Source organism: Abramis brama (assembly GCF_963993115.1).
Source record: "Abramis brama genome assembly, chromosome: 23".
NCBI classification, from domain to species: Eukaryota; Metazoa; Chordata; class Actinopteri; order Cypriniformes; family Leuciscidae; genus Abramis; species Abramis brama.
Window position 1 is genome coordinate 13024687 of NC_139985.1, and position 27956 is coordinate 13052642.

Below are 27956 nucleotides of genomic sequence, written 5' to 3' on the forward strand. Positions count from 1 at the left end.
AACGACAAAACAACAAATTATCCGTGAATTTATATGGAACTAATCTTTACAAGCTTTTCATCTTACTCTCCTCATGTACAGTAACGTAACGTTGCATTCGGAGATCGACAAGTTTCTCCTTTCCACAAGCGCTTTCTCTCTCGGTGGCGTCTGTCGTTGCTATGCAAACATGAACAGGCGCTCCTGGAAAAACCATAGACAGTATATAAACGGGAAAAACGAGCGCGCCGCGTCGTTCCTAATATGAGAGATTTGGAATAACGAATCTGCAAAAAACGAGCTATGTGAACGGCCACTTATGGCAACGTGACATTAGCCTAATCCAAAATATTTCCATAAGTGTCTCTTTCCTCCTTTCTTATCAACAAGTGGATTTACAGCCACCACATCAGCAGCACCGCCGGTCGCCATGTCTCAGCGCTTTAATAAAGAGGACGCGCAACTGCACGCGCTCAGTGCATGCATGCACATCAAGGAACCGGGTTTGAACGGGTCCTCGGTACCACTGGTACTTAAGAAAACTTGGTACCGTGACGTTTACATTTTTTTAGTACCGACTTGGTACCGAAGTACCGGGTCTTTTGACAACACTACGGCAGATCCTCTTGAATTGCAAACTCATTGCACGTTATATTAACAAACATGATCATTATAAAGTTGCTTAAAAGACAAAACGCATTCACTTCCACATATTTGACAATCGGAATATATCATATAATTCATGATATAGTTAAGTTTTTTAAAAATATTTTTAATAAAAAATTAAATAAACGTGATACATGTCTTAAGTGTGGCTGCATGACGTGTTGGCATGGAAATATAAAATAACGGTCGCATTAAACTCATGTTGGGGGCTCAGTTAGAAAATATACTGCTGACTTTAGGTGTTTCTTTGGTGGAAATAAAGCTTCGCTGTTGAGTCCCTCTACCATTAGTTAATCAAGTGTGTACAGTAGTAGCCTCCTTGTCTATGATAAGCACGGCACTTCAAGCTGGTGCACCGCTGGTGTAACTTTGTTTTCGTTTTGTGCAAGTTGCAACAGTTCCGTTCAGTAAAACAGAAACCGTCGGTGTTGCTGAGCCATTTTTAATCGCGGTTAATCATTAAATCGGTTTATCGCTGCATCCCTGTAGGGGGCATGCATCTTTCAACTGTCAACAGCCAATAAAAGTGACTTTATTTATCAGTATATTGGTTGATTTTGGACATTTAGGTGTGCATGCTTTTTGTCTTTTTTGTCTATTACCTAGGATACATTTGCCACCCTTTAAGACTTGCTTAATAATATATAATTTAGTATTTATAATGTTCAAAAGTTTGGGGTTGGTAAGATTATGTTTTTGAAATAAATATCTTATGCTCCCTAAGACTGCATTTATTTGATCAAAAACATAGTGAAAACAGTAATTGTAAAATATTATTACAATTTAAAAAAAACTTGTTTTCAATTTTAATGTTTTAAAACGTTATTTATTTCTGTGATGGCAAAGCTGAATAGATCAATTTTAATGCATCCATCCATGCTAAATAAAAGTATTAATTTAACTGATATAATATTTTTATGCTCTATACTATTTTGTACATATGGCGTATATAGAGTGATGCAACCAGCAGTTTGCAACCAATAGGATTTTCCCATAGGCTTTTGGGTTATCGCTAAAAACAAACTCTGTGATCAACAAAAGTTTATGATACTTGCACGTTTTGTCCATCAAGATAATTATCACAGATGAACACAAATTCTGAAGCCTAAATGCAGTCGCCAGAAGTAAAAAGCTAAAAGTATTTTAGCTTGAATTATTGGGATACACAACTCAGTAAAGACCACAATACCATGTTGCAACTTGATGGTGTGTTACATACTTTCGGTTAAAGGTTTTGTGTGTGCATCAAGTTTGAGTCGACTGGATTGGTGCAGAGCGAGCAGCTGGGTCCAGGACTCCGCATTCTGCTGCTTTAGTATTCAAGGCAGGTGTGGCTGCAGTCAGAGGGAGGGTGGGCACAGGCTGACGCCTCGACACACAGACACAGTGTTTCACTCCCGGCCGCATCCAATTACACGCCCCCTGTTACACAAACACACAACCACAACCAAGCACAATCCTTTTCTGTCCTTTTTTCTTTCCCTTTTTAATACAGCTCATCTGTCTGTTCGGCATGCCTTCCTTTCCATCTCACATCCCAGTCTTTCCCTCTCTGTCAAAATGCTGCCTCATCCATCTCATGCAGTTGTTTTCCAGCCATGCCTTCTTAAAAACAAATAAAAGACATCCCTTGTCTACTTTGATGCACATCCACGATCAGCCCTCCTTGTCATCCGTTTCAGCCACAGCTTATTTGGTTCTCGCTCTCCCTGTCAGGGATCTAGGGGCAGCTGATGAATGAAAAGCTGAAATTTAGGAGCTGAGTGAAGCAAAGACGGATGACCTGTCTATTGCTGTGCTATTGACTGGTCAGCACCCCCTTTTGTGGGTTAAAAATGACTAACTATGTACTCTGTGCTGGGCATCTGTTGCTTTTCCAACATTACAAAATAAGAGTTCACAAGTTCCTGCCGTGGTTTGTTTATTTGCACACCATGTGTCTCACTCTCCCCAGGGAGCTGCTGGTTGTCTGTGAGCCCTCCAAGCCATTTCCATGATACAAATGGATGTTTTTTGCTTATTACAAATGAAGCCGATGCTCAAAAATAAACCGTCCTCCTTTTAGCATACTCCTGTAAACGGTTTCCCCTCCGCCTCACCTGAATTGAACTTCATCCTTTCAGGGGTAATTTAATAGCTGCCTCCATCCTGTGCTCCGCCTTTAATTATTGGGAGTGCATCAGACTGTTTGATTCACCCCTCTGGCTTTGATGGCTTGGACTGGCCTACTTTGCTTCATTGCATCTCCCTGTAGCCATATAGTATGTAAAGTTGAGATTTCCGCCCGGCTCTCTACCACATGATTTTGATAGGTGAATTAGGTAGCTGCCTAATTTGATTCACTTTCTGATTAAAGACAGATAAAACTACCACACTCAGTCTAAAACGGTAAAGCAGCATTATTGGGTTTTTGGTAATGGCTGACAGACTGCACTCGGCAGACATTTCGGCGGTGAACAAGAGCATTATTGTAATTTTTAGACATTGACTGCATGAAGCGGCTTCATCTGCAGGGAATTGTGATGTTTTCTTGTCTTTTAGATGTGCACTAACTTGCATGTTTTACTCTGAAACTTTTGAGATGCAATGTAGACTGATGAGTCACTCTTTATAAAAAGCCAATGGAGACAGAGTATGAGGGTGGAGAGAGAGGAAAGAAAGAAAGAAAGACTGAAGAAAAGAAGAGGTAGTGGGGCAGCACAGGTTTTATGGTGTTGCAGAGCCCCAGCGGAGTGGAGGCGGATATGGGGCTTAAAGGCCTTCGCTGGCACCACTGCTGCAGGACAGCAGAGGAAACAGATGTGGCAATGATTTACATCTGCTGCCTACCAGTGACTGCTCATACACTTTAATCTCACAGCAATGCCTGACTCTTATTTCCTTCCTCCCTCCCTTACTTTGGCATCTTCCACTCACCCGGATGTCCCTGCCCACTTTTGCACTCCCCCGGTGTCTCGCAGCCCCTCTCTATCACCACCACAACCACTCCCCATCCTCCATATTCTCCAGCTTGATCCACACATTAAGCCATAGCGATACAGCCCGAGCTCAGATGCTTTAATCCTCTGTGTCTTACCATCCTCACGCTCACACTGGGATGTGGAGTGTGAACTACTTTGTGCACCCTCTTCTCCATTTACACAGCCACGTTATTCCACCACCGTTGAGATTAAGCAGACGCCAACCTCTCTTTACTTAACCATGTGTCTGATGACTGCTACCGGAAATTAATGCTTTTATGTTGAGCATCACTACCCAATTGAGCTTTGAAATCCATTTTGACTTTGTGTGCACTACAATTTACTGATGAACTTTCTATAGGCTATAACTTTTTATTGTAAATGTGTATCACAGCAAGAGGACCTCCAGGCCATTGTGCCATCTTGCCAGAACAACATTCTGCTTTGCAATCAGATGTTTGCAGCTACATATGAGGTCATGGAGACTGCGGTCATGGTGAAGGGATGCATAAAGACCCATTTGTAGGAAGTGAAGTCACCCAACTCCTTCCTTGACGTTGTCACTAGTGTCTGTTTTAGTCAGGCTTGCTTGGGTTTTAGCTAGGGGTGCACCGATCCGATATTAGGATCGGATATCGGCCGCGATACTGATAAAATAGCTGGATCGGGGATCGGAAAAAATAACAGATCCACGGGCCGATCCAGGTTTTTTTTTTTTTTTGTCGTCGCAGCAGAACCTACGTCATTCAGCTTCACGTGTGTCGCATGCTAGAAGCAACATGGAGCGAGCCAGAGGCCGTTTCTCAATACCAAGTACGCAAACTTCGGACTTGCGTCCGTCCTTGGTAGTTCGGACTTGCCAAGTTCGACTTTGGAGAACGAACTCCCGAGGACGAGAGGATGCGAGTCCGGTTATTCTGCAAATGGAACAGCAGCGCTCTTGATCGCGTCACTCAGCTCGCTCTGGCTACTCCGGTCATCTCTTTATGTATATTTTAGCCAACAATAAAACGAAGTATGTTATAAAACACCACTCTGCCTCTTTTCATTTAAAAAAAAAAAATTAAACATATTAATGGCCACATAAATGTGGTTCAGGCAAACGCGTACATTGATTATCTTTACTGCATATATTTATAACAACACGAAATATAAAACACAACCCTGCTTCTTTTTGTTTTCATTTTTAAAAATATGAAACATAATGATAATTAAAACTGACATTTAAATTTGCCATTGCTAATTAGGTGAGCATTCACAGGTCATGTTTGTGATGGTGGTGTGACACTGCACTACATTACAATGTTTGGTTATTATTATTTGTATGTGTGATCAAGTTGTTGTTCGACCAACTTTTTATTTTTTTATTCTCAGGTACAGCTGCTATGTTGCATTTTAAATTCCTGTTTGCAGGACTTTGCACTTTATATTTTTACATGTTTACAATTTTTGGAAACTGTCAGATTACTATTGTATGTTTGACCAATACACTGTTTTTTTGTTTCCACTGCTACATTTTTTTTTTTTTTACATTTATTTAAAGAAGTTTGATTATATTCTATTTTCGATTTGAATGCACAATTGTTTTTTAAATAAATAAGAATTCAACACATTACATACATCTGTTATTTTGTCTTAGTTATGTTTAGTTAGTAAAGTCTGGTGCCTTTAGTCTCTTCAAGGAAGGTATAAGGTGGAAGGTATACAGTTTATTATTAATTCAACTATAGTATCGGATCGGTATCGGGTATCGACAGATACACAAAGCCCAGGCATCGGTATCGGTATCGGGACTGAAAAAGTCGGATCGGTGCACCCCTAGTTTTAGCATCTTTTATTGTACAGTTTGTGCCAATGTATGCTTATTGATGAAAATGAGAAGGCCATGTATGGATTAGTGTTGTCACGATACTGAAATTTCTAACTTCGATACAATACCTTAAAAAATATTGATATTTGACACCATTTTCGATATCTCAGGGAAAAACTGCCATGTTATACTGCCATATAAATACTTTTAATATCTCATAATAATTTTGTCCATCCATTGAAATTCTTGTCAATCTGTGTTTTCAAGTTTCAAAAAGTGCAACACATTTTAACTGTAATCCAAATCAATCATGCGGTTTAATCCATCTTCTGAAGAGACATGATCACTTCATAATAAACATTTTAATTTAGTCTTATTCAATATAAACTGATCAATTAGGCTAGCGTTACATTTTGTCTCACCTTAATGGTTGCTCACTCAGTATATATATCACTCCGTATACAATAGCTTACACACAGCACAAGGAAGCTTGATTTCAAACCTTTAATTGAATAGTGAACTGTCAGTAATAAAAGAACAAATAAACAGTGCCTAAAGTTTTTCAGGTAGGTCTAACAGTAGTATTAATGTAAGAAATACCACAGAAATTTAACGAAGTAATCAAAACTAAAATAACACTGCATTAAGTGCATTTATTTATTTTTTTACAATAAAGTCTATCCAGATTTATTCTTACAATTGAAGTTACAAGTTATTCAGTCTAGCGCAGGTTTTTTCTTTTTTTGCTTCGATTTAACAGACAGCAGCAACTTTATTAGGACAGAAATCATGTTTTCTTTCTCTACTGTTTACATTCACTTAAGACATAACCGACTGTGTTTACGTGAATACTTGCCAAGAAGGACATTTTGACATATTTATGTGAATTTGACCGTTTAAACGCAATAAGCCACGAAAAAGAACTCGGCAGGTTTATTGAGAGTATACCATATTGTCACTTCAAGACCTGCCACAAGACACGCGTCCCATTTTCTCACAACTCTTTATGTTCAAGACTTCATTTAATTAATTTAAGACTGTTAGCGAGGATACTCGACAAAACAGGCAATTTGGCATTATTTTTTGTTTTTGTCTAAGCGCTGTCTGAAGGGGCTTTCTGTGCGTACAAGTCATGTGTGTGTCACAGACGGAAGATTCACAGACGTGCGCCAGTACAGCACTGGTTTCTATTTTGTGTCTCATCATGCGTGAATGTTTTAGAAGCATTTGCAAGAATAAGAGCATGATCATATAGCCTAATGTAGCCTAACGCTAGCCAAAGGATGACCGGAAAAACAGATGCTGCGTTAATTGCGTTAAATATTTTTAACACGTTAAACTGTTTTTTTTTTTTTATTATTGCATGCGCTAACACGTTAATTTTGCTAGCACCAATATTTATATATTTTTTTTATTTCTGCTTCAAATCAATAATTCATCTTTTTGAACTCTTCATTAAAAGTTCCTGCTCCATAAGAGTCATTCATTCTGTGAATCAGCTTACAGAGGTCACACTGTATGTTTTTAAATCACAAAAAAATGGCTTGAGAATCAGACCTCTGGCTTTATTTTTATGCTTGGTATTGCAGGCAGACTGCATGGAATTTAAAATCAATACTGTGATTAGGGCTGGGCGATAAAACGGTATCGGTATTTATACACGGTACTCCATTGTCGGTAACGATATAAAAAACATTCGATATAGTGGTCTATTTTTATTAAAATGCTTGCGCATCACCCATAGATCTTAAATAGCCTATCAGATGTTTTGATAAATCAGCGTGCTAACATTGACAAGCAAACAACCAGTAAGATCTAAACAGCCAGGTTGCGTTGCTCTCGTGTTCGGTTGTGTCACCGCATTGACATCCCAATATCTCTTACAGTTTTAGGGGGAACGATACATGTATTCGTATTGAACCGTTCGGTACGAGGCTTTCGGTTCGGTAGGCTACGCATTACAAACTGAACGATTCGTTGGACCTGCCGGTGCGAAACAAAATTTTGTTAGCAGTCGTGCTGGCGCGACCACTGTTGCCCAACATCAAATGGAAAACGTAATGAAAGTGGAACGAAACTGTGCTACTCATTATTTGTGCTTCACGGACCGTTTATCAGTTTGGACCATCAATGTCAGTGTAGCCCGAGCCGATCTTGATCAAGCGACACTGTTACTACACAACGCTAAGAGATCCAGTAAAGAATGCCTTTGAATTCGCCTCTGAAGTAATAACATCTGCGAGATCTAGTGAGAAACATTCAAATTTCTCCGTTATTAGCGGATCAAACAGCGCTGGCGTGGAAACCAAGAGAAACATTGTGCCATGAATGAACTATAGGCTTTAAGTCCACAGATCAGCAACATTCACCATGGATTTAATGTAGTAACACAAACTGTAACCATGGAAGTTTGGCAGGAATAGTAAAATGCTTTCAAGTATCTCACACATCTTTTTCCAGCACTTCAAACTCAAATATTATCACATGTAAATGCTATTTTTAATGTGATGACCAAAACATTATGTGTTCATCCTTCAAAGTTTACCCCCATTTATAAAACTAAAAGTTTCAAGATGTAGGAAAACTCACACTTATTTAAAAATGTAATAAAATTTTTCTTTTAATTATTATTTTTTTAAATCAAGGAAATTTCTCTGGCATTTCTTTCTTTTTGCTGTATCGAAAACATACCGAACAGTGACACCACTGACCGTGAATTTGTGAACCGTTATACCCCTACTTATTACAGATGTTGATCTACCTCAAAGTTTACCTTGATTTGTTCTACGTTTACACTTTTGCACACATTTTGTAACATTTTATTTAAGTTCAAGAGTTTCTTTAACACTTACTTTTTTATCTTAATATAAGACATAAAGAAGATATTTTTGTTTACATATTTTTGTTTTTGACTGGTAAAACTAATATTTGTTGTTTGCCTTAATAATGTGGATAAATAAATAAAAAAACAGTGGTTTAAATTCAAACTTTTCTGCTTGTCTTAAAGTACAAGGTTATAAAAAATTTCAATAATTATCGATACCGAATGATATGAAACATTATATCGTGATAAATGTTTTAGCTATATTGCACAGCCCTAATTGTGATTATTCAAATGCAGAACATAATCACAAAATATTTTACCTAGCCTTAAAATAGACATAAATATTTCAGTTGTGCTCACATGGAATGGCCCACAGTAGGCCTTTTCTTCCACATATATTAAACTGTCAACCATGTTGTGTCAGCTAACAACCTTTGGACCTATTTGGTTGCACATTCACCAAATCTACACCCAGAGCGAAAATGCTGGTTTTATATGCCAGGCCTATTGCACTTCTTACACCAGCCTGCAGCGGTTTCATTTTGATGCATGCAAATGGCTTTTTGGGCTGAGCTCATCCTCTAAATTCATTGTAAGGAAGCTCAAAGCATTTAAAATGATTCGTTAAATGCACCTCAGGGACTGTGTGATAAATTGCACCGTTCTTTTGCGAAAGTCAGTGCAACTGTCAGGCCTCCACACAAAAGGGCTGTAGTTTGATTGGTTAAGCAGTATGACCTTGGCAAATGGTTATCTTGTAGTATTTTTCATGGAATGTTGTACCACCCACTTGTATAGTATGATGTTGTTGGAAACAGCCCTATTTTTCATTCTGGTTTTTCATGGGTGATTATTCAGTATAAAAAGGTGGTATGCGAATCTTAATTTTACAGAGGCGATTAAGGGTGGATTGATTTGCATTAGCGTGTAGTTTTGGCTCCATGTTACTAGACTACACTGACTTTGGTCAACTTGTGTTGTTTTTAAATTTGCTCAAATAAATGTTGATTGATCGATTATTTGATTTATTATATATATATATATATATATATATATATATATATTAGGGCTGGGTAAAAAATATCGATTTCTCGATTTTAATCGATTCTCATTTTTACGAAACGATATCGATTCTTAAATCCCAAGAATCGATTAGTCATCCTGTTTTCAGTTGATGAATGAATGGAATATTGTTGCGCGCATCCCATCCAATAAATCACAATAATCTTTGTGCTTTGTTATTATTGATATGAAACGAAGTCTCAGATTTCAAATTACGTCCATTTTCTTACGAAATTCAAAAACATAATTACCGTTTTGGCGCTGTGGCGTGAGATCGCTCTGGCTCAGTTCAAGAGAAGCAGCAGCGCGGAGCGCACATTCCTTCTCTTCCGCCTTAATAACACCAGTTACAGCACGAAATAAACATGAATGAGCATCTGAAAGTGTGTTAAAAGATAGAGTACAACTTATCGAAGTCCGTATCATGTTACATGGAATCGCTCAATCAGTGTTTCAACCGTGGAAAGACGTTAGTAAACAATGTCATGTAACATTTACCTCAGAAAAAAATATCCAGTGACCATAAACTCGTTAGTCTGCTAGAAAAATTAACTCTAGAGAGCAGCATTTTGTTAAATATATGCACCATATTACATATTCATTATAATTTTTTATGTTCTTCAATATTTAATGCATGTTTGAATAAATCTGGAAAGTTTTTTATGACAGCCACCATTTCAATTTTTATATAATTTCATATAACTTTATTATTATAAAAATAAATAAAAGTGTATTTTAAGTGTTTGTATACAAATCAGTTAATTTTTACCTTCAATATTATAGTAGGCTAATGAAGCCTATAGGCTACAACTGACTCCCATAGTTTACAATAATAGTTAAGAGATTTGTTTTCCTTGAGAAAATTTGCAATGTATTGTACCTGATATCCAAAATAATCGATATTGAATCGAATCGAATCGAAATCGAATCGAATTGTAAGCTTGTGAATCGAAATCGAATCGAATTGTGAAATTTGTGTCAATACCCAGCCCTAATATATATATATATATATATATATATATATATATATATATATATATATATATATATATATATATATATATATATATAGGGGTGTAACGGTACGCAAAAATCACGGTTCGGTACGTACCTCGGTTTTAAAGTCACGGTTCGGTTTATTTTCGGTACAGTAAGGGAAAGAAATGCAAACATTAAACTGCAGGTTGTTTATTACTATAAACTTTTTTTTAACAATTTGTTTACACTTTTTTTTTAAACACTTTTTAATAAAATATAATAAAATATATATATAAAATAAAAAAAAGAATAAGAAATAAAATACTGCTGCAAAGTTCTCCACTAAATAAAATGCTCTCAGTCTCAAACCAATATCACTCGAACCAATATCACTCAATACCAGTCGAACATTGAAGATTGAGCAGAGAGCGCAGCGCGCGCGCACACACACACACACACACACAGAGTGCGGTGGCGCACACGGAGCGGAAAAGCTTTTTTTCGCCCTGCAGCGAACCGAAAGCCCTGTACCGAAACGGTCCGGTACGAATACACGTACTGTTACACCCCTAATATATATATATATATACATATATATACATATATACGAGCAGTGCCGCAGTGGGCAAGTGATGTAACCGGGTCTGAACACCGGTAACACCGACTATCGTAGCAAGCCACATACATGTGTATATATACACATATATGATTCGCTCGCATTAATTCACAAATTTCAAATATCGATTTAGCAGTACTAAAAGTTATTGACATGTTAGTGTTATTAATCACAATGCGAAAAAGGACTCAATGTGGTGCTCACGCTGAAGGACACAGCCTAAGGGCGCACACAGATGCCACCTCTCAGATGCATGCAATCCTGAATTCAGTTCTCATTCAAAGCTTTTTGCGCTTGCATGCTCAAATACGCACACAATGTCAAAATGCACATGTGCATTATGTGTGCATAAACCGTTAGGAGAAAATCAGATATGTAACACAATTTCAAAATCGCTGGTAGCCCTTCGGGCAGGCACTCTTCAGATTTTGGTAGCCCGAAATGAATTTTACTAGCCCAGATAAAAAGACAATTTTTAATGTAGAAAATTTGGTTAGGAGTCAAAACAATGAATCAAAAACTTTTTCAAAACGCAAATATCAACAAATATGCATCTGGTTCTAACTGAACTGAAATGTGTGTGTGACCAGTATGGAACATGAATCAGTCTGTGTCTGTGGCTCAGCCCCCAATGAGGGTATGATTTAAAAAAAAAAAGTAACACTTTAGTTTAGGGTCTAATGCTCCCTATTAGCTAGTTTCATTAACATGCAGATGGCAGGGGTTTATCATCACTGAGGTCCCGAATGTGAGGTTGCTAGTAAGAGGGGTTCGGTGGGCAACCCCGAGAAAATTTTTATTTCTCTGATCTACATATGTGCATTTTAAGATGTTTTGAAGGCCAAAATAATTGGATAACAATAGCTTTAAAACCATGTAAGTGGGTAGCTGATTATTTTTCTCTCCTCATCAGCATCACACTCCTATTCTCTTTGTTTTTCTCTTGCTCTGTCTCTTCCCCTCCTAAAGCTGAGCTTTGACTGATATAGGCTTTTTCATTTTTGTCTGTCAGTGAAGAAAGTAAACATAGGGTCAACTGATAGGTTGATTTATGAATCATTTTCTCAGACGCATTCATTTACTGAAAGCTACTAGGAAAGCTAGGTAGCCTAACTAAGTTTATTAAATTCATTCACAATATGTACACATTCATTATTGATCTTATTCCTAATACAGGGCCGTAGACAGGGCTTTATAATCAAAGAGGTCCTACATTTAAGGTTATTAGGGGGTTCAAATTTTTTTATTTCTCTATGTCCATTTCAAGATGTTTGAAGGCCAAAAAAGGGGCTTCAATACCTGCTCTCACTTCTTATCCATCACTCTTTCTTTTTCTCTCAGTCCCCTCATCTTGCCCTGTCTCTTCCCCTCCTAAAGCTGAACTTTTTTAATTTACTGAAGGCTACAAATTGTATATTAATTCTCAACATGTACACATTCATTATTAATCTTGTGCCTAGTAACATGATGAAAACGGCTTTGTTAATGCTCTGTTAATGTCATATTAATGTCATGTTATTCGCATATCTCTCGAACCGTTAGTCCGATGGATTTCAAACTCGACAGGTGTCTTGCTATGGGCACGAGTAAGTGCAGTGCCAAGTTTGACGTTGTGTAGATGAGAAATGCAAAAGATATCGTTAAATATATCGATAAAAGAAGCACTTAGAAGGTTGTGGTTTAAAAATAAACATTCTGACATAAACACTCTGTCAGCTACAATGTTTACTTCTGAATATTATAGTATAAACGTGATAAATCCATTTTGATTAATTTGAGTAAAAAATTTGTTTTCTTTACCAAGAAAGTGGCAAGATGAAAACCACTATTTTCTGTTTCAAACTTTCACATCATCTTTAGGTTATAATAACATAAATTCAAATCCAGATTTAGATTTTCAAAGATTTATTATAAAAACGGATTATTTTTTTCCCAAAAATGCAATAAATTCATGACACTTTTTTTTTTTTTTTTTTTTTTCAAAATGCAATTAATCCATTGAATCAATATTAAAGTTATTTTTCATATTGAAACTGTTGAAAATACACAACAAAGTAAGTTGATCCACATATGACAGCCTCTGAACTCGGTCAATACTAATCTTATATACAGGCACGTACTGGGCTAAACATATATTCAATCAGCCATCGCTAAGAAATACCTCCTGAACTTTTTTGACGGCGATCAGCTGTAAAATGGCTTGGTCCTGCTTGGTTTTCGTTGACTTTGAGTACAAGAATTGAACGTTTTTTAAAAGATCCCCTGGGGTTAACATGTCAGCGTGACAGAAGTTTGATGCTGTCGTGTGAGAACAAGCAACAGTCAGAATTTCTCTTCCTCCCGCGTGCCTCATCTTCTTAATCTCCTCACGTAAATGATTAGATTTCGATGGCTTATGTTTCCTCCCTACGGCAGAAACTAGGGATGTCCCGATCCGATCCACGGCATCGGTATCGTGCCGATACTGGCCCAAAACGCTAGATCGGATATCGGAGGGGAGAAAAAAAATTATCCGATACCTATGATCCGATACCCATTAGGGGTGGAACGGTACGTATTCGTACTGAACGTACGTTCGGTGCATGGAATTACACAGAGAATACATGGTATAAAAATAAATAAATCTCGTGTGCACATTAATTAATGTAATACGGAACTAACGTTACTGTTAGATACGCGCATATGCGGGTTCTTTAGGGACACCTAATCTGTAGCCCGCCTTAGCTCTGAACGCGTGTCTATATCGCTTCAAACGCTCACTTTATCATTATACGCGCGCGGCGCGTCCTATTCGCTTTGGACGCGCGAATGGATTCAAACTGTTCAAGCATCGAACTAGACGCGATAGACGCAAATTTGACGCTCTATTCGCATTTGGTGTGAACGCAGCAAAATGAACAGGCTGCGATGTCAAGATTGCAATGCTGGAGTGTGTGTGTGTGTGTGTGTGTCAGAGAGAGAGAGGCAGGGGCGCGATCGAACAGTGGAAACATAAAAACATACTCCGTCATTTTCATACAGGACATCATTAAAACTGCAAAAAGTGTTTAGCCTACTTATATTTGTGTAAAACACAACATTGTGCTTTTGTCAAACTGTAAACTCTTGTCAAACTGTAACTGTCACCCAACCAAAAACACACACACACACACACACACACACACACGCTGTTTAAAAGCAAAAATGATCTCATCTTTTGGACATTCATCATTGCATTGGTTTTCATTTCTTGTCCTAAAACAGAGCACTAATCTGTTTATTTTTAAATTACACATTCTACATTGAATAAAAAAGAAAATCAAATGTGTTTTTAAAAGTAGTATTATTTTATACAGAAATAAGTTATTTATAATTCAGATGAGAATAAAGTTAAAGTTAATTAATTTTAAGGAAACAAATATATTGATCTGAAATATAGCAAATTAATTTTAAATTCATTCAGGTTACCAAACATATCTCAAGGTCTTTTGAATAAAGGCTGGCAGTCTTTCATTATCAACTGTTGTTGTGGACTATATACTGGAGAAGTATTTGTTCTCCATTTGAGTGAGATGTTTTTATGTGGCTAATTGAGCAAAGTGCTTCCATTTATATTTTATTATTATTAGTATTAGTTCAAGAATAAAATAAAAATATCGGATTGATATCGGTATCGGCAAATAGCCAAAGCTGCGGCATCAGTATCGGTATCGCAAGTGAAAAAGTGGTATCGGGACATCCCTAGCAGAAACCACCACAGGTTCATCAATGCCGTCAAATGTATTCATTTTTTTGTTTGTTTGTTGATCAAAAAGTACAAAGTAGATAAGGAAAACTAGGATGCCGGGTGTATTCAAAGCGCTGCCGTTACTGTTTACAATGCGTGGAATGGTGCCCTGTGATTGGTTGAGCGGATTTATCGCATTCTGCAGAGAAAGTAGACTGGCGTTTGTCGCGGTTTGGAAAGAAAGGGAGAAAACATGACAGAATAACACGGCGGGCGGTGTGTGTGGTGAGCTGTACCTCTGGGAATGGTGCAATAAATAAAATAAATAAATAAAGAAGTGTCGACGCAAAAATATGACGTCGATGTAATTTTGACGTTGAAGCGTCGACATCATCGATACAGCACACACACACACACACACACACACACACACACACACACACACACACTGTCCTCTGTTTCTGAAGTGCGCTCTGCTCTGCGCCGCTGCGGATTGAAGATGAAGATCGCGCTGAATCTGATTATAATGACTGAAGGGAACACTATTTCAGATAGCCCGTCGGGCAGGCCGGTTATGCATTTTGGTAGCCCGACTGGAAAACACAATAGCCCCGGGACGTCGGGCTAGCGATTTTGCGAGCCCTGTAACTGTATATTAGATCCATGCATTCATTCTTAAAGGGACAACAGCCTCATAAACTGTTTTATTAATGTTTATGAATGTTTTTGACTGAATCACTTTTGTATCTTTAATATGAATCGAATTAATTTAATTCATACAGTGAAGACTAGTGTTTTTTTACATTTCTTTATACAATTTCTGTAGTATTTCTTACTGAATAAACCTATGCTACTGTACCTGAAAAATTTGTTTGTAATTTGTTTCTTTGTTCCCATTTTTAATATAAAAAAAAAAAAAAAGGCCTGCCTTGCTTTGTTACAGAAGACTGCCAGTAGGCTTGGCGCGATAGTCGGTGTTACCGGTGTTACACGGTGTTCAGTCGCAACACCGGTTTCATCACTTGCCCACCGCAGCACCGCAAAAAAATTTGTTGACTAAAAATTCAAAAAGTTGACTAGCGTTGTATGATCATGCTCAACCATTCAAGCGTGACAAAACAAGAGACCGCACTGTAAGTCCTGCCTATTACACACGCACACATACACACACACACACACACACACACACACACACACACACACACGAAAAAGACGCGCGTCAGTATCGAGTTCTCTTTTCGCCCTTGAACAAGGATTGGTATACCGGTAGCCTAATAATCATGAATGCACTCTCTTGTGTGCATGAATGAATCTTTTAACACATCTCCGGCGAACTTTTCATGCAAAAGAAAAACTCATAAATCGCAGTGAAATTCATGTGGCGTTTCCTGTTGGAACGAGGTTGTTCGTTAAATTCACACAAGCTCTAAACGAATGCGAGACTGCTGCGATTAGTCAAAATTTATTAATGAAACAAAATCAGAGGGAATAGTTTCTTTAATGTATTTTTTCACCGGTTGGCCGGTCACACGGCTTTCATAGTTTTCAGTTAGGCTAGTGCGGAGATTCCGGGTTTCCCGATAACGATGTATCTTAGCTCTTAAGAGCGTTCTCTATGTGCAAGGTTACGCTCGTCACACGCCGCAATTCCACGCGCGTTTCCCAAAAATGCACTTAACATGAATGCGCGAGAACGCGTTCCTGCTACTTAAGAGTCGATGACTCGCTGTCCATTCGTGAAGTGATGAAATGTAACCTTACATGGTGTATTCTTATTCTTTTTAATAAACGTTTTATGTTTAATATAAGCGTTTGCGTTTTTCAAGAATAATAACAAACCCACCATTCAAACACTGTGGTTGAATCCGAAATCGCGCCCTATACCCTCAAATAGGGCGTTATTGTTCTCAACATGATCTCAAGCAGTGAAAAATAGAGGACACTGACAACGCGCGGAAAAGACAGGACCAAGCAGGTAATATTTAATATGAAACAAAGTCTCAACTTTCATATTTGGTCAGTCAAATATAAAATAGGCCTACCGTTTTTTGGCTCTTTAATGTGTTGTGACAGATTGCCTCAGTTAAAGCCAAGTTCAAATCCACTGAAGTTAATCAATAACTCTTCTGACTGCTTTGTCGCACAAAAATGGTGGAATTTGATTGGTCAGATCGCATGTCAATCAAACTCAATACGAATGATGAATTGACGCCATGTAAAAAAAAAAAATACATCACTCTAACACCCCCCACCCCCAGGATTAAACCGGTAATACCGGTGTTGTCACAAGTCGATTAACCGGTGGGAGAATATTATCACCGTCACATCTCTAACTGCCAGTCATGTGTGTAATGATTGCTTAATCAGCTTAAAGTCATATAAAGTCAGCTTAATAATAATATTTGGTTGACTAAAATGGCTAGAAAAACTAGATAAATTTCAAAGTTCACATTTAATTCGGTGGGATTTTTTTTCTTCAAGACCTATTAAACTGTTTACCACAGTCAAATAGGAAAAGTAATGCAAAACCGTAAACTAGAATCAAATCTATGCATATAGGCTATCATATCATATATCAATCTATATATCTATATCATTCAATTGTGACCAAGAATTAATTTGAATCGAATCTCGAGGTACCAAAACATTCCCACCCCCTAGTGCGTAGCTTTTACATAAGTAGTGTTTGCTATGGCAATCATCACTATTACTATCGCTCATAATTGTTTAGGAACTTGAACAAACTCCTAAAATTAGAACTTTGGTGTGTTACTTATCCAAGGTGTTCATGCTGCAAAGATGAATCTCTTGGAAATGCGCAATTGACAGTAGCAGTAGCTTGAACTTGATTTGGGATGCAGATGTAAATTTATTTTTATTAAAGAGTAACAGCTGAAAAAATATTAACTGAAAAATTGTATGTTCAGAACTCTGTGTGGTTCAAACTTTGGTTCTAGACTTTGAATGGAAAGAATACTGATGATATTTCTTATGTAGAATTAAACCCAAACAACCACATAGATCTGTTTTAAAAACATTAACCTAAACAAACTAAACTACCTGCAACACTAATATCGTAGTGGTGAGTTTTGCACAGGCTTTCTTACTCATAAAATGCAAAAATCGAGTTCTCCGTTCTATTCCTACTATCAGAGATGAACTTGGGTGGGTCCTCTTAAGCATGGCATGTGACATTGCTTCATAGATATATTTTTTTCCTCCACAGAAGCACTCAAACATTTTATGTGCTCTGCTGATCTGAAGGCTTGGTAATGACCTCTCTCAGTGCCTTGGGCAATGGATGACATTTGTTTGGAAACATTGTAGAGCTTGTTCTTGTGGCATTTAGACATTTACAGACATCCGTTACATTAGTACTAATGTTAGAACTAAACTCAATAAGCTGTACTCTGTCCTGTCTAATTCAGTTTGTTCAAAAAACACACTTGTTCATAAAACAGAACAATGGAGATGTGTTTTTAAAATTTGACCTCAGTTTAGATACTTTAAACTATTATGAGACCTTTAGCGGCAGGGATAAAATAATGCTGAAGACGGAAGTATCATTGACCTTGGCAGTACATTCATGTTTAAACACAAGAATCAGGTCACTTTGCTCAGAATAAAACCACCCTGGTCTGATATCTCTTCTGAGGTTAAGAGGTCAATGCAGTGTACAGTGAGGCTAAAGCTTGACTGATGCTGAAGGAGTGGACAGTAATCCAATCTGGGTTAAAATCCACCTCAGGGCTTTCCAGTATCCAGCGCTTTGCTTTTTATGGCTACCATCACTGACTGTACAAGTGTGATAGTGGGAAATTGGCCGTAGCACTGGTAGATGAATCCCAGTCCAAAATTTCATCTCGGATCACTGCTAGCACACATCAAAGAGTGACCTCTATTTTTCATATTCTGTGTGAATAAGAAAACCCGACAGAGTTGGAAGCTCCTGTATCTCACAGCAACACAGAACCCCTTATCTCTGATATTGCAGTGTTTTTTTGTAACCGCCAGCTTATTTAGAACCCAGTGCCCTCTCTTTCTACCTCTGTTTTTTGTGGACTTGGAGACTGGTGACAAAACAGTAAACACTTTTATTTGCTCCCAAACTATGGATTGCTCCAGGAGTAAATTATGTATGACTGCAAAGGATAGAAACTGGATCTGAGATTGAGATTCCCATTAGATGTGCAAATTTGGTACATTGTATGGGTTGCATCTGTATATTGTGAGTGTTAAAGCGCACAAGGAAGTTTGTGTGAACTGCTGTGTGAAAAAAAATCTGTATTTCTTAACATTGTCTTTTTCCCACCATTTTATCAAATGATGCTTCATTCACAAGCACAAGTGTTCCAAGTCATTTAGATGGTGTCAACATTTCCTGTCTGTTCTGTCACAAAATGTTCAAAAATTTTTCAGTTAATTTACAAAATAATTTAAAACCTGTCTGTCTCATTCTGTTCCAGTTTCTCTGTGGTACATCTCGCACAGCAAGACCCCTTGAACTTGGGAACATTGTATCACCTACCTGAAGCATTCCTTCATCACTCAGTCTTACGTTTACAAGCTAATTGATTGGAAGTCCCACATCGTGAGCTGTGACTGAAACTCAAAATGGCCAACAACACTGCAGACCACCCACCGGGGAACTCGGTCACCGAGGTTGACCACGATGGGGACTTTGGCTGCACGACAATGCATCTCCGTGACCTGATGGAGCTCCGCAGTGGCGATGCGGTCAACAAGATTGCAGAATGCTATGGAGACGTGCAAGGGATCTGCCGCAGGCTCAAGACCTCACCTATCGAGGGTAAGAAGCAGTGAAGATCTACACATGCACAACCACTTGACAGAGTGGTGAAAGCACTGGTGCGTAGGGCTGGGCGATATGACAAAAAAACTAAATCTCTTTTTTTTTTCTTTTTTTTTTTTTAGAACTATTGATCAATTTATGATTTCAATTCCTTTTTATTTATATTTATGTTTAACTAGTTTAACTTAAAGGTAACTGCAATATAATTTAAGGAACATTCTCTTTATTAACTCTCTGGGGTCTAAGGGGTTTTGGGGTCCTTGAGATGTTCTGACATGCCCTGACATTTGTGCTTTTTTCAGTTGCTTATAAACATATGAATGGCAAAGGTGTAATTACACTATATTTAGCACAAACAGGGCTACCATAATATGTGAGCAATGTGCATGTACATGTTTGTATTTTTGAGAGAATTATGTTTATGCATGGTTATTGAAAAAACTAAAAACTAAAGTTTCTGAAATAAGGCCACAAAACACATACTAAATATGTGTCAATAAGACTTTTGACTAAAGGATGTCGTTGCCTAGAGTTTTTTTCTTCAAAATGATGTGAAAATCATCCTGCCTAATCATTCACATAACACAATACATTGATTTAAATCTTGTAAAACACTTTTTGTTTGGAAAGGCATTATGTGCAAAGGGCGTCAACGAGCCATTCATTCAGGTGTGTCACCTATAGCCACAAGAAAGAATGCAAGAGCATTGGTTCACAGTTGGAAGCATCTCAATTTTATTTTATTTTTCCACAAATTGTGCTTGCAAATTGTATAATATCCAAGGAAAACATGTAGTAATTGTGCAGTTAATTCTCATACTGTATTTTCAGTTTTGGAATATGTATCCTCTCCCCAAATTTGTCAATAATAAAACACAATAAAAATTATTTAAAGAAAAGGCTTATATTTACCTTTTAACATTTGTTTACATCTACCTTGTAAATATATATATTTTTTTAGTAAAAAGGTTACAATTACAACAACAATTCAAGTGTAATCTTTCTTTGTAAAAACTAAAGTATACATTTTATCATACATATTTCAAAGTTAAGGATTCATTACTTTGAATATAGCCTACATTGACAAAACATACTATATTTAACATATTAGCAAAAATTGGCAAACAAAAGCTTATTTGAGGTGGCAGATATTTTACAGTAAAAATATATAATCTATCCAAAACTAGTCAATGAAATGTTGTCTTTCATATGTCTGTAACATAGGTCTTTCGTTTTTATTATAAGGAATATAAATGTTAATTCGCAGTTTAATACGTTGCTTATACAAATACATTTTATTTCAACATATTTCAGTCGATTTTTACTAATCTCAGTATAGCAATACAGTTTGCTAAAAGCAGATAATTCATTCACACACAGAAACGCGATTCAAATTTAAACAGTCTTTTTGCGAGCTGTGGTAAACAGCGCATCTCTGCCGTTCATTCATTCACACAGAAACGCGATTCACTTGAGAATGAAAAAAACTTACTACAGTATTCCTCAGCTCAGCTGCATCAGCTCCTCGAAATACCAGCACTTCTGAGGTACATTTTCCATTATTATTGTTATTCCTCACAGCGCTTGCGAGACGGTGTAAACAAGTACAATGATCTGTATAAGCTTGATGTGTTTTCTCGAGCTGATATGGGGGCGTTCAGTTTACACGGATCGCCTCAGACATTTGCGTTTGAATAGCGCGTGCTCTCCGTGGGCAGGGTTACATTAAAAATAATTAGCTGAGATGAGAACGACTGACATCTCTCTCTTTTCATAAAGATTACATAAACAGAGAATATTTGTTTTTTATAAAAATTACTTCATTTAAAAGAAGAGAATTCAAGCTTCATGCCTGTGTGTCTGTATGTCTGTTTAACTGAGTATTCGCTGAGTTATGGTTCATTTTCGGACGCGTTTCAGAATGGACTTCACTGACCGAGAGGAGGCAGAACTCGCATGTTTATTTTTCTTTATTTGGCGAAAAGCACAACACTTTGTTTTTATTGTGAGTATACACAAAAATAATACACACTTAACAGGATCGATTGATGTATAACACAAGCATATAAGATAAAAATTAATATTTTTATTTTTAATTTTTTTTGCACTGATAAGGAAAAAAACGGCGCGATAGCTGACCTCAGGGGGTTAACATCTGGTTAAAAAAGTTATATTCCAAGTGCACCACACCTGAAGTGATCAACATAGTGTAAATGTAAAACAAATGACTTAGTTAAGTATCTTTGCAGAAATTATGCAAAAGTTAAGAATGCAAATGTTAAGAATGCAAATAAGAATGTACAAACTTACTTTAAACATATCCTTTATACTCTTTATCCTTTTACTACTGTATGTTTGATATGTCATGTTTGCATGATAGTGACAGGCTGAAAGGTGCTGTTATTTTCTGTACAGGTTTTTGCATTCCATTGCGCTGCTTTTCTATTGTTTTATGTTTGGCAGAAGTGTTTGGCTGTTGCACTCGTGAGCATCTTTTGCAGCGTCTCACCCATGAATCGGCTTTCTAAAAACGTGGCGCGTATCTGCAACTTGCGTCTAATAACTGCTTTTTTCCTATTCCACTGCCCGCGTCTTGTTTTTTCAATGCAATATTGCATTCTGTGTGAACAGCTGCTTAAGATTTTCTTCTCTTAACTGTTATCATTGCCGTATTGTCAGCATGTCTAATTGTAACGTTTGCTAACATTTTTATTCAAAACTGCGATTTCTCGATTTAAAAATATAAAATCGTGGCAAAACATTACATTCGAATTAATTGAAAAAAATCTGCAAAATCGTTCAACATGGTGTTATGTTTGTGTGTTGTGCTTTACATGTGCTTTGGAGAAGTTCAATCGTGTTGTCATCTGACAATAAAATCTTTTCTTGCATCACAGCTGGAGCACATGGGCATTTAGAGCCAACTTCGGACGTGCTTTGCATGGTTCCTTTAGATTAATGGCTGCTTTTGTGCCACCCTCAGATACATGCCAGTGTTATGCAGAGCTTTTGAGATGGGTTGCTTTTTGTTCCCTTCTACTGAGCTCTGTGATTGTTCACTGCTTTATGGTTTCACATCCAGTCTGCTTTTTCAAGCAGTGTCTTGGGGGACAGGCTTTTATAGATAGTGTTTTGGTAATTTGATGTTTCTACTTCTGGGCAATTGAACCGCTTTTCCTGATTTTTAAGCATTTAAGTTACTTTGTTCCAGACTGCTTTGGAATGTTCTTCAGTCTTAGGTTTCACAGCTGACCTTCAAAGTCATTAAGGGAATATTTTGGGTTAACTACAAGTTGAGCTCTATTTCTGGCACCTACAAAGTTTATTTGTTTATTTATTTTGCTTATTTTATTTGTTTATGTAATGATTTATTTACTTATTCACTTTATTCTTTTTACTTTTTTACTTTTATTTGCTTATTTAATGTGTTACTTTATATATTTATTAGGTATTTACTTATTTCATTTGTTTACTTATTTACGGATTTTGTTTACTTATTTACTGATTTATTTACAAACAAACCCCATAATATTATTTAAACTAAGATACATTTTTATCCCTATAACATGGTACTTTTTAGTCCTTTTAAACATTTTTTAATACAGATAGCCAAGATGTAATGAAACATGTTCTGATGCTACGCTAGGGCACATCATCAGTGACCTCAGGTGTTTCGGGTGTCTTGAACATCATACACCCTCCCTCAGGTGACTCAGCTGAGGTTGATCAAGCCACACCTTGTGCCCTAGCAGCACACTCCCACTGATCTGCTCTCTTGATCCAGAGCCACCTAGAGGCTTTCTCTGCGTCCTCTGTGCCAGGGGGCGTTCAGAGAACAACGGGGGGCATTGGAAGCAAGATTTTTGAAAGGGGGGCGTTCAGGTGTTAATGGGGGGCGTTCGCGAGTTTAAATATATAATGCAAATTTTTGTTCATTTACTTTTATTCATTTTAAGCATTTAGTAATTTAGTTGTAATAAACGCTTTAAGTAGGCTATTTAAAAAGTGTTAGGACTATGTATATGTTAAATTATGTTGTAAAACATATGCGCAGAGTGTGATGTCATATTGTGTGTGCACACTATGGTGCGCGTGAAAGAATACGTCAGCAGCGCAAAAAAACGACAACATTTGTCCGCAGCCGCTCTACTCCTGACCGCAAGTCCACCGTCAGTGTTGTAGGTTGGCACTAGGCAGGTTTTTTTGTGTTCATTTCTATTGCATTACGATTGAAAGCGGTATCAATAATGTCAAAAATATGATGTGCACTGCAGTCAAGTTTGGGTGTGTGTATATGCTGTTTAAATGAGTGTTCTCACCGATACGCTTGTTGTGATTCGCTGAGTTTTGACGAGTTGTATCTTGACTGATTTTTTTACTGATTATGAACACAAATTAATCACGACAAACCAAATGAATTGTAATTAATTATACCATTGATGAAAACAAGCTGATACCAAGGTATTTTAGGCCTACAATTCTAACATAATTTTTCATTATCATTTTCATTTCCGTTCAGGGACCTGGATATTGGATAGGGGGCGCTGGCCCAAAAAAGGTTGAGAACCACTGGTCTAGTGGTTAGCTTGTGCATTTTTAATTCAGTATAATGTAGTTTTAGTGAAGCATCTGAAGCATTTGAAGTCGAAAAGCTTTATCAAGTGTTACATATGTACAGTGTGTTTTTGAGTAATTGTCACTTTAAGTGACACTTGATGGCAAGATAATTCTACTCTTGTTTTGCTTTGTGGCTCAGGAATGTTGTTTAACGTCAACCCTTGAACAGTTCTCTAGATTTAAGGATACTTACGTGGCACAGAAGGTGACACATCTTTAAAAGGTCAGCATTTAAGGTTCAGCTTTTCTTTAGATAAGCTATTCAGGAGTGCTCACTGAATATGCAGTCCAGTTAAAAGAATGTCTCTACAGTCCTCCCACCCAATGACCTTAGTGACGTTTCATCATAAACGAGTTTGTCACGTCATCAAGGCTGTCTTATTTCACCTCCGTTGGTGCAAGTTGAGATTAGACTTTGCTGTCGTCCTAATGAACAGCGTGATCGCGCTAAGCAAACACCGGCAGGGCTCTCATCTCCACTTCAGCATATGGGCTCTCTTGGATCATTCTAGCATTGACATTTGCTCCACATTGTGTTCTTAATTACATTTTAGATCATCACTCGGTTCCATTTAGTAATGAAGGGACAGCTGTACAGGCTTCCCCACACAAGAAATGACTCATTTTATTGAAGGGGTTATTATAGGGTAATGTTATGTTTTCTCTTTCACCCTTAAATTTAGGAGTGGGTTGAAAAAGCAAAGTAGCATTTCTTTTAAAGGTGCTGTGGAGACCTTTTGATGTGGTTTTACAATCTTATCACATAGCATAAACAGGTTTTGTCTGGGATGTGTAAGTCTGAATGCTTTCATACATTTGTTAAAAGAGGTAAAAACATTGAAATTGACAGTAGAGGCGTATTAGTTTGGCACTGGACTCGCTGTTAGCTCTTGTTGCATACTTGGCTTCTGAGGGAAAATGAATCATCACTGGTCTGCTGTAATATTTTTTGAAATCCAGGCCACTCCTGTTTGCATTACAGCATGACACAGACCGCTAAAGCCAATACCATTACAGTCCATTCAAGAATGAATGGTTCTGCAGATATTTGTGTCCTATTTATGGTCGATTTACATTGTGGTCTCCCAAGAAGACTCAAAATCATAAAGACAAAAGACAATTTCAACCTCTTATCTCAGCGTTTAGACTTTGCAGGTTGTACTCAACTACTCCTCAAATTCAACTTGTTTTCACACCCATGGCTCTCAGTGTACTTTGTTTGAATTTTTGAAGAAATGTTGTGCAGTCATCTTATTTTGGAGGGTATTCCCTAATTGGCCTAATTCCAACATTGGCTTTTATCACTTCCTTTCATTTATTTCTTGTTAATATTAGACAAGGGTTTGGAAGCTGTTTCAATCACAGCCTGAAACAAGTAATGATAATTTAAGATATTTTCATCACTAAGGATATGTTAAGTTGGTAAAGTTCAATTATAATTTTGCTTTCTATAGTCACTAACAGTTAGTATTATAAGACATTGAATTAAAACTTATCTTACAGTTTGAATAAAAGTCTATAATGCTCACCAAGGCTACATTTTGTTGATCAAAAATACAATAAAAACAGTAATATTGTGAAATATTATTGCAAATTAAAGTGCAATTTGAATACACTATAGCAAGTTGCAATGGCTGCAGAAGCATATTGCAGCCCACTTTTAAAGGAATAAAAAATAAAATTCTGTAATTTACTCACCATCTCAAGTTGTTTCAAACCTGTATGAATATCTTTCTTCTGCTGAACACAAAAGAAGATATTTTGAAGAATGGCAGTAACCAAACAGTTGATGTACCCCATTGACTTTCATTGTGGAAAAAAATACTATGGAAGTCAATGGGGTACATCAACTGTTTGGTTACCGGCATTCTTCAAAATAACTTCTTTTGTGTTCAGCAGAAGAAAGATATGCATACAGGCTTGAAACAACTTGAGGGTGAGTAAATAAAGACAGAATTTACATTTTTAAGTGAACTATTCCTTTAAGTCCCATTGCAGGTTTATATCTGCATATATTTACTTGGTCAATTAATGTGGATATTTCCTGCTCATTTGAGTAGTCTGACAGAAAAGCTAAAATGCCATCCATCTATTCAGCAGGTTTAAACAATTACACATTAGAAATTGAGGGACAGCATAAATGCCTATGGCAGATAAAATTTCCTCTCTGCTTTTCTCCCTTAGCTGTGAAATGGCATCTTAGATTTGTGATTACAACACATCTCACAGCCACCGTAATGTTATCCAGTTATATCTTCACAGTGAACAGCACTATAATGATAATATGAAATTATTTCAATTTCTGTAGAATTAATGATATCTGTTGAGAGAGTGAAACTCAAACTCTTAGTTGTAATATGTTCAATGTGAAATTAACCTGTTGAGTTTGCTCAGAAACCCCCTGAGGTTCTTGCGTGCCAAGAGGAGATGCAGAGGTGGTGTTTTGAAAGGGCACTGGAAGCAGGGGACAAAGATTTATCAAAAGTCCCTCATGCACACCGTTGGACCCCAAATCTTGTCCATCTACCTCCTCCTCTCCAATGACTTGAGGATCCTTCCATCCATAGTAACTTAAGAGCCTGTTGCTAAAAAAGAGAGAATCTATTGTTAAGGCTTTGAACTAGAGACTGTTGAATTTATTTAGGCCAGTTTTGTTTATCATGTCTTACAGGGCTCCAGAGTAATGCTGGGTACACACCAAAAGATAATTGGGCTGATTTTGGGCTGATTTCCCCCATTCCGACAATCCTAGCTATGTCCCGATTATCTTGATGGTTCAACAGATTATCTTATCAGATTTTCCCTTGGTGTGAAGTGTGTTAAGAGTGTCTGAACCTGCTCGGAAGAACGTCGGAGCCGCCCCGATCGCGAATCGTAAATATTCAACATGTTTAATATTTACGATCATCAGAAATCATATATATATATATATATATAACAAAATCCTAATTTGTGCGTTTCATCATCAGTGTGCCATGTGTGTGTACGTGACTGATAATAGGGACTTTAAGCAGTAGTTGCTGATACAACGGCGTTCTGTTGCGCATGCGTGAATTTCGGCCGTTTCACAACTACATCGTTACTGAAGCTGCAAGTTCACACTGAAAGTGTTTGTACAGCGTCACAGTAGCGGCTCCAAAGCTAAATAAGTGAGCTTTTTTTTTTTACAAAGACAACTATATTTGTTTTTATAAACTTGATAGTCTTGAAAGTTTGTTAACACTGAGAGGTGTAACATTTGCATGTAAATGGTGAACAAGAACAAACACAACCAAGAAAATCAGATCATGTAATTTCAGTCATGCTTCGGTATGTTTACAAGACGGCAAACTGCGAAAAATGCACACTAATATTAATTTTTATCTTATATGCTTGTGTTATACATCAATCGATCCTGTTTAGTGTGTATTTTTTTGGTGTATACTCATAATATAAACAAAGTGTTGTGCTTTTCGCCAAATAAAGAAAAATAAACATGATGCGAGTTCTGCCTACTCTCCGTCAGTGAAGAGTGAACGCCCACATCAGCTGGATAAGGCTGGTGACACAATGGATGCGTGTCCGTTTTTATTTCGGCTCCCATGTTAACAGTTTAGAGTTTGCGCAGGGTTCTCAAGTCTCACGCATTGGCCGTGAGACACACGCAATTCAACCAGTTCACACACTCACACGCCACACCATGTATGTCTCACGCTGAAAAGGCAATGCCAACCAAGTTGTCCTGCAAGCTTTATATATAACGTTGTGTACGAGGCGCACGCACACAAAGTGTGCACGCACCGTACGTTCGTTACTAGGTAATCAACAACATCGCGCGAACGCGCTGGGGTTGTGCTGGTGTAATGCATTGGTCAAAAAAAGTCAGCGTTAGTTTTTTTTTTTTTCTGACAGACCAGCCCATGAAACACGTAGATCACGGCCCATT

General features: G+C 37.4%; 1 protein-coding gene across 8 annotated transcripts in view; it reads left to right on the forward strand.

Annotated features, from left to right (window-relative positions):
* Nucleotides 1–27956, forward strand: part of atp2b4 (ATPase plasma membrane Ca2+ transporting 4) — a 134809-nt gene that overhangs the window by 35851 nt on the left and 71002 nt on the right. For all 8 annotated transcript variants that reach the window (XM_084100099.1, XM_084100098.1, XM_084100102.1 and 5 more), the window contains one exon: nucleotides 19068–19411. In XM_084100099.1, the coding sequence (XP_083956225.1) occupies nucleotides 19216–19411 (196 nt within the window). In that variant the 5' untranslated portion in view covers nucleotides 19068–19215. The remainder of the gene's footprint in view (nucleotides 1–19067; nucleotides 19412–27956) is intronic.